The sequence below is a fragment of the Leuresthes tenuis genome, unplaced genomic scaffold, assembly GCF_036924035.1.
Source record: "Leuresthes tenuis unplaced genomic scaffold, fLeuTen1.0.hap1 SCAF_17, whole genome shotgun sequence".
In the NCBI taxonomy this organism is placed as follows: domain Eukaryota; kingdom Metazoa; phylum Chordata; class Actinopteri; order Atheriniformes; family Atherinopsidae; genus Leuresthes; species Leuresthes tenuis.
Genome location: NW_027325371.1, coordinates 13279432 through 13286262, shown reverse-complemented (window position 1 = coordinate 13286262; position 6831 = coordinate 13279432). Strand labels below are relative to the sequence as shown.

General features: G+C 45.1%; 1 protein-coding gene across 1 annotated transcript; it reads left to right on the top strand.

Moving 5' to 3' along the window:
• On the top strand, nt 1-5988 carry uqcrc2a (ubiquinol-cytochrome c reductase core protein 2a). The gene is made up of 14 exons (XM_072368781.1): nt 1-94; nt 1504-1602; nt 1753-1902; nt 2142-2206; nt 2318-2374; nt 2507-2631; nt 2852-2949; nt 3118-3175; nt 3354-3449; nt 3523-3722; nt 3880-3960; nt 4044-4120; nt 4211-4364; nt 5227-5988. Exons 1-14 carry the CDS (start codon nt 62-64, stop codon nt 5308-5310), a joined length of 1377 nt encoding a protein of 458 aa, XP_072224882.1. The 5' UTR covers nt 1-61; the 3' UTR covers nt 5311-5988.
• The last annotated feature ends 843 nt before the right edge of the window (nt 5989-6831 follow it).

Below are 6831 nucleotides of genomic sequence, written 5' to 3'. Positions count from 1 at the left end.
TAACGTCAGTCCGCCGCCATATCTGTCACTCTGTGCCGGCTGAAGGAGAGATTCGGGAGTCATGAGAGGAATCCGGTCCCTGAACAATTTCTCTGTGAGTTCCGTGTTTTCTCGGATCTGAACTGGGTGACCTGTCGGGTCACTAAACCCGGTTCGTCCAGATTCCAACCCGCTTTAAAACTGAAACCGCATTGAGATGTCACAGTTAGCACGTTGGCTAGTTAGCTTCTCAGGTGGTCGGCTAATGCTGGTTTCTGCCTCTAAAGCTTTATTACATGGTTTTGCAGCCGAGTTAAATCTCCTCGGACTGAAAGACCCAACAAAACAAGTTGCGAGTGTATTACAGTAACTCGCAGATGCGGTTTAGCTTACTTTGGTCGTTTATGCGGTTCTTTTCTCAGTTAGATGAAACCTGAAGGTCATCCCTGAAGTCGTGCATCCCTTTTCTTTTATTTCGAGCTGTATCGGAGCAAACGACACCGCTACACTGGCCACAGTGTGGTGACATCCCGATGACTTACAGTTTGTCACAGTAGACCCAGGCTTTGTTTACAGGATGCATGCTGCATGTTGGGGTCCTTAATGCGTCCTTAGAGACTTTAGCCAGTTGTTTTTTTATGGTCTGTCCTTGAGATGTAAATAAAGTGGCTGTAGCCTCAGTATGTGAAATCAGCCCTTTGACCCCAAAGAAGGGCTGTCATTTTCTACAGCTGGAAATGCCTCAGATAGAAAATACATATTGAGGAGAAACGTATAGTCATGACTCATTCAGATAATAAACATAACTAAAACCAAGTTGTACTGAGAGTTTTGCGTAATTAAAGGTGCTAAAAACATTTTTAGACTAGAGTGACATCATTTTTTTGTCATCACCTCAAAGGTTTGCCTTTTTCAAAAATTGTTACTGGTGAATTTATGATATCCATGTTATAGATGATTGATGGACTGCAGGGCTTATAACCTCCCTCCGAAATATCCCATACAGACTGAGACGGGAAGTAGAATAAAGTAGAATAAAACTTTCTGTTAATGTATAGGTAACTCGAAAGGACAAAGGAGATAAGGCCTTGCGTTGCCAATCAAACAAATGTTGTTCTCTCCTGACCTGTTGATTGCCTGGTGACATTGGTCTTGTGATCAGCCGAGGAGAGCTGGGAACAACTGATCTATGTGCCATGTAGTCACAACATAGTTAAGAAGGTATCACCAGCTGTTATGTAACATTAGAGGTCATGCTAAGTGTTGTGGGTTTGATATTCTGTGAATCTAATATCAGCCAGTGTGCATACTTTGTTTAAAATCTAGTATATTCTAAGCCAGATAACTGGATCTTACGGTTTGTAATATTCTAAAATGTCCCACTTTCACAAAGCCTCCTTGCTGGGTTGAGTTGAGGGCTGTGGAAGTGCTGTACTTCTGCAGTTTACTGTTTTTGCCATCTAAGACTGACGTAAGCATAAGTCACACCTAAAGTCTTTAATTTGGTGCTGCTGCTCCCCACAGAAACGCTGCTATGCTGCTGCCAGGAGTGAAACTCTGACTGAACCCCTGACAAGCCTGAAACCCTCCAATGGTGCACCCCTCCCTCCACAAAATGTCCAGGTACGTGCTGTTCTCTCGGATGCAGCTGTCGTTTAGTTCCTGTCGACATTAGATTGTCATTTGCAAAGTGTGCTCAGAAAAGTATGGGCAGCAGGTAAATCTGCGCGTATGATTTCAGGCTCACAGTAACAGTTTTCTTTGCTGCTTCAGGTGTCAAAACTCCCGAACGGTCTGGTGATAGCTTCGCTGGAAAATTACTCTCCATTGTCAAGTATTGGCGTGTTTGTGAAAGCTGGGAGTCGCTATGAGACTGTGGAAAACCAGGGTGTCTCTCATGTGTTACGGCTGGCAGCAAACCTGGTAATTTGCGAATCCGTTTGTCAATGTGTGATACCTTTAGGAAAGAAATCCACTCCGGTTTGATCAGCTTTGTTTTTGCTCAGCCTCTGACAAACTGAAGCAAGTTGTTGCATTTCATTAAACAAGATTATTTTTTATTATTTTTACTACATTTGCTGAGGTAGCACCTCCACCTTCAGCTTATCTTCTTACGACACCGGGGTCCTTTTTCTTTTTTTTCCTTTTTCTTCTTTTCGTAGACAACAAAGGGAGCATCTTCCTTCAAGATCTGCCGCGGTGTGGAGGCATTGGGGGGAAGCCTGAGGTGAGTGAGCGTAGCCTCTGGACGTGCACACATATGCTGCATTGTTCATAAAAACAAGTGTAAGCTACAACAGCGTACCACACGGAACCAACTGCACTCTCATTATTACAGTGTGACTGCCTCAAGAGAGACCATGGTCTACACCGCAGACTGTATGAGAGATGACATGTAAGTCATGCTATGCTGCTGTTTATTTATTTCATTTACTCCTGCTGTTTAGTTGTGCTTTTCTGAAAACTCCTCCCACGCCTCCTTGATGCTTTTGTGTTGTTCCACCTTTTTTTTTTTTTTTTCTTTTAGAGATTCGCTGTTGGAGTTTCTGGTCAATGTGACAACAGCTCAGGAGTTCCGGCCGTGGGAGGTAGATGACCTGACGTCCAGAGTGAAGATTGACAAGGCCCTGGCTCATCAGTGTCCTCAGATAGGTGAGCATGAGCCGAAGCAAGCAGTAGTCGAGCTGTGTGGTTTGTATTAATTGGCCATGAAGCGCTGTTGCTAGTTTTCGGCCGAAACAAACTAGCTTTAAGCTGCAAGAATGAGAGACTTTACATCTGTGATTATCTGCATCAAGATTAATTTCTCTTGACTAAAATTCAGGCTGCTTTCTCTCTCTCTCTTTTTTTTTCTTTCTTCCTTCTCACCAAGGTGTAATTGAGAAGTTGCATGAAGCTGCATACAAAAACGCTCTGTCCAACTCCCTGTACTGCCCCGACTACATGGTCGGCCGTGTCTCTTCTGAACAGGTAGGGATGAGTGTTTCTGTTTGATCTCTGTGGTCTTGGAGTGAACTGAGCCGTCTTTGCCAAATATGAGGCTAATGATTAGAATACCAACGTGTGCCATCAATTCAGCCTTCTTAGACCACTACTTGTTAGTCAGTGTGTGGCTCTTACACCTCTCCTCCCCTGTAGTTGCAGTCGTTTGTTGAGGACCATTTCACCACTGGCAGAATGGCTCTTGTAGGACTAGGTGAGTGTTGTCTGCGTGGCTTCGTTACAGCTGCTCTCCTTTCTCGTCATGTTTAGCATGTCTGTTTTCTAAATAGTCCTTAAAGCCAAAGGAGTGTTGTTGATGTGTGTATGTATATGCCTCAAGTGAAACTTTGCTCCCGCTCAGTTGTGTGGTAATCGCTCATTTTTGGATCCAGGTGTTAAGCACTCGCTACTGAGGCAAGTGGGCGAGGGGCTCCTGAGTGCCCGCAGCGGGGTCGGAGCGCCTGTGACTAAAGCCATCTACCGCGGAGGTAAACGCTTGTGTTAAACAACACCGATGCACTCGTCAAGTTCCCCACTACTACCACAGTTTGTTGTGTGTAGGTGAGCTACGGGTGCAGAACAACGACGACCTGGTCCATGCGCTGATCGTCAGTGAGGGCGGTGTGACGGGTAGCGCCGAGGCTAATGCCTTCAGTGTGCTGCAAAGGATCCTGGGAGCTGGTCCACATGTGAAGAGGGGCGCAAGCATCAGCAGCAAACTGAGAAATGGGATTGCCAAAGCTACCACGCAGCCGTTTGATGTAAGTTGAAGGATGCAAAGAGTTACAGTCTTTTCCCAAACAAGAGTTGTAAAGAAAGAGCTGGTTGTGTCATATCTTAGCCTGTACAGTAGAATGCTGAGTTGCATTTTCTTTAAAGCCTGTATCATAACATTTCATGTCCTCTGGTTGTCTTCAGGCCACCGCCTTCAATGCCTCCTACTCTGACTCTGGCCTGTTTGGTGTCTATACCATTGCACAAGCTGACTCTGCAGGAGAGGTGAATGCTCCCTGGGTGTGACTTCATCTAAAATACTCAGAATCGCTGCACTCGGCTAACCCTCTGTGTATTTCACTGTTCAGGTTATCGAGGCCGCCATTGCTCAAGTGAAAGGTGTGGCAGAGGGAAACGTATCGGAGGCTGACATCACTACAGCGAAGTGAGTTCAGAGGTGCAGTTCTCCCTCAGCTGCTTTGCTGAATAACCCACAAGCTTTTCCTCACGGTCTGCGTTTGACATGTCTGCACAGAAACCAGGTGAAAGCAGAGTACCTGATGTCAATAGAGAGCTCCGAGGGCCTGCTGGAGGAGATCGGTGCTCAGGTTCTGAGCACTGCAGCCTACCAGTCTCCTGACACCGTCCTCCAGGCTATAGAAACTCTCACCAAGGCAGATGTGGTCAAGGTGAGAACTTAAGGAACTATTTCTCATCATGTACTTCAGTGTCATTTATATTCAAGTTATTTACAGCCACAGCTTTATTTTACTCAAACTGTCTAACACTGTGTCAAATGTAACGCACTTCAGTGGTTGAACTGGCGAACTCCTACTTGGTGTGTGTTTACATTGTTCACAAGTGGCAGCAGTGGTTTGGTGTAGGCGTGCCGTTTAGGGCCAACATTAGAAAAAGCCAACGAGAAGTGACATTGAAAACCAACGCTGCGGAACGGATTATTTGCGACGCCTCCGTTGCCTCGTTTGACCTCAGGTTTGTTGTCATGGCAACATTACTGTAACGCAGCAAATGGCTGTTACCCGCATCCACAGTCTTTCAGTGTGTAGCTGGAACAGAGAGCCAGGATCAATGTTGTATTTAGCCGCTGCAGCGTAATCAACATCCACAGGAAGACTTTTTTCCAGCTGCCCCTGCTGTGGTTCTCCATCAGGTTACACCAACTTTGGCTTTTTGGTTTATATCTAAAGCTTGAAGACAAACGCGGGCGAGTTTTTTAAGAAGCAGCGCAGCACATTGGGTCAACCCGTTCAACTCGTACACTGAGAATTCGGGGATTTCGCCACCTCAGTACAGATTTTCTCGTGTAACATTCTGATGGTGTTTCGAGTATCTGATTAAAACCTAACCGCTTTCAGCTCAGTTCACTCGTTTTCTTTTTCTCAACATCATGACCGCTGATGGATTTGCGTTCTGTTTTAGCTGAAAGCGCAATGCGCAATGTATTTGGGTTTATTATGACAATCCTGTTCATGAAATGGGTCAAAGCACTGGGCAGTGAATTGAAAGAGTTCTCGTCTTCTCTCTCTTCAGGCTGCCAACAAATTTGTGGATGGCAAGAAGACCATGGCAGCTAGCGGACACCTTGTTAATACACCTTTTGTAGATGAAGTATGAAAATAAAGTACAAGGCAGCTGATTTTCAACATGGGCAATGCTGCACCTGGCTGACTTAAAAAAGAAAAAGGAACTCTTAAATCCACAGCCTCCATCAGCAATTCATTCGATGTCACCAATCATTGCTATGTCCTGCAGTTTGTGTGAGCACCGACAGAAAGCTGCAGACTTGTCGCGCAGTTTGTCTTTTGGGGTTTTTGTCAGTTAACTGTACATCTATGTAAATTAAAATAATTACAGTGATCCAGTGGGTTGTCTACTTGAATTTTGATTCCCAAACTGAACTCGGTTATATTCCTGTGTGATTGTGGTCTGACGGATTAAAGACCCGCTCTGCGTTCATCAGCTGCTTTCACACCGACTCCAGGAGCGCTGGCTTGTATGACATCAACACAATGCAAACACTGGTCGTGAGATCGCTCATTTAGGCTCACAGGCATTTTTCACACGAAGGGGTACCGCTTCATTCACCGGCCAGTGGAGGGACCCAAGAGCACAAATATGAATTCATGTGTAAATGTAAGAATGAAAGTGTTGAACCCAGATTCCTGCAGACCCCTCTTTGGTTGTCCAGTCAGCAGGCTTAACAGCTGTGAAGCGATTGAGATTTATCGCTTCAGAATAGGTGGCAATATCAGCGAAATGTACATAAATACTGAAAATAAAAAGTCAAGTATCGGCCTGTGTCCGTTTCATGTATTTGTGCTGAAGCATTATTAATTCATAAAGCATCATTTCAAGCTGGGGGCAAATTGAGCAGCTGGTCAAAGGTTCTAGATTTCAGCCAATATTATTCTCCCTTTTCAAGGTTGCCCACAGCTCCGTCCCGAGGATCTTGTTTCACTGTTTTGCAGAAGACGCTCAGATTTTACTGGCTTTGAAATGAAACTATTGAAATGCTCTAAAACAACTGTTGGACAGTGCCGAAGATGAAGTTGAGACATTCAGCAGAGGCCTTTCAGTGAGCAAGTGTGGGCTCCCTCCAACTGTCCACAAAACATGCACGTTAGGTGGACTGGTGACTGAGTTTATCACAGGAGAAAGTGATGGCGTGCGTGGTTGTTTGTGTTGTTTTCTCTGTGATGGGCCTGCCATAGACTGGAAATCCTGCCATTCTCCCTAAACAGGTATGGAACATGGACGGACTAGTGAAATGTGTTTTGTTTGTGTGCTCTGATTTATTGATGCGTTTGAGGTCACGTGTTCTCTGTCGTGTATTCTGAAACGCGATTTTGTTTTTGTTTTGTCATTTAAAAAAAAAACAACATAATTTTATGTTTTGTGAAATGCTGAGTTTTCTTAAATGCCACAGTGTTAAAGACTTTGTTGCTCTCCCAGATTTTGTCGCTGTGTTTTCTTCCATCTTGCGTTGGTACCCCTCAATGAAGTGCCTCGAACAAGGCGACTTTGGACCTGCAGGACAAGACGACCCCCGTTTTTCCAGAGTATCGCGAGGAGAGAGTGGATCCCCCCTCCCACTCCCTCTCTCTCCCTCTCGAACGTGAACATACCGAGCTCTGT

Bases quoted from the DNA above. Each gene is read 5' to 3' on its own strand.
- uqcrc2a (XM_072368781.1), top strand. From the start codon at position 62: ATGAGAGGAATCCGGTCCCTGAACAATTTCTCT. The intron at 2,632-2,851 runs GTGAGCATGAGC...CTTCTCACCAAG, and splicing joins TCATCAGTGTCCTCAGATAG to GTGTAATTGAGAAGTTGCAT. The intron at 3,450-3,522 runs GTAAACGCTTGT...TGTTGTGTGTAG, and splicing joins TAAAGCCATCTACCGCGGAG to GTGAGCTACGGGTGCAGAAC.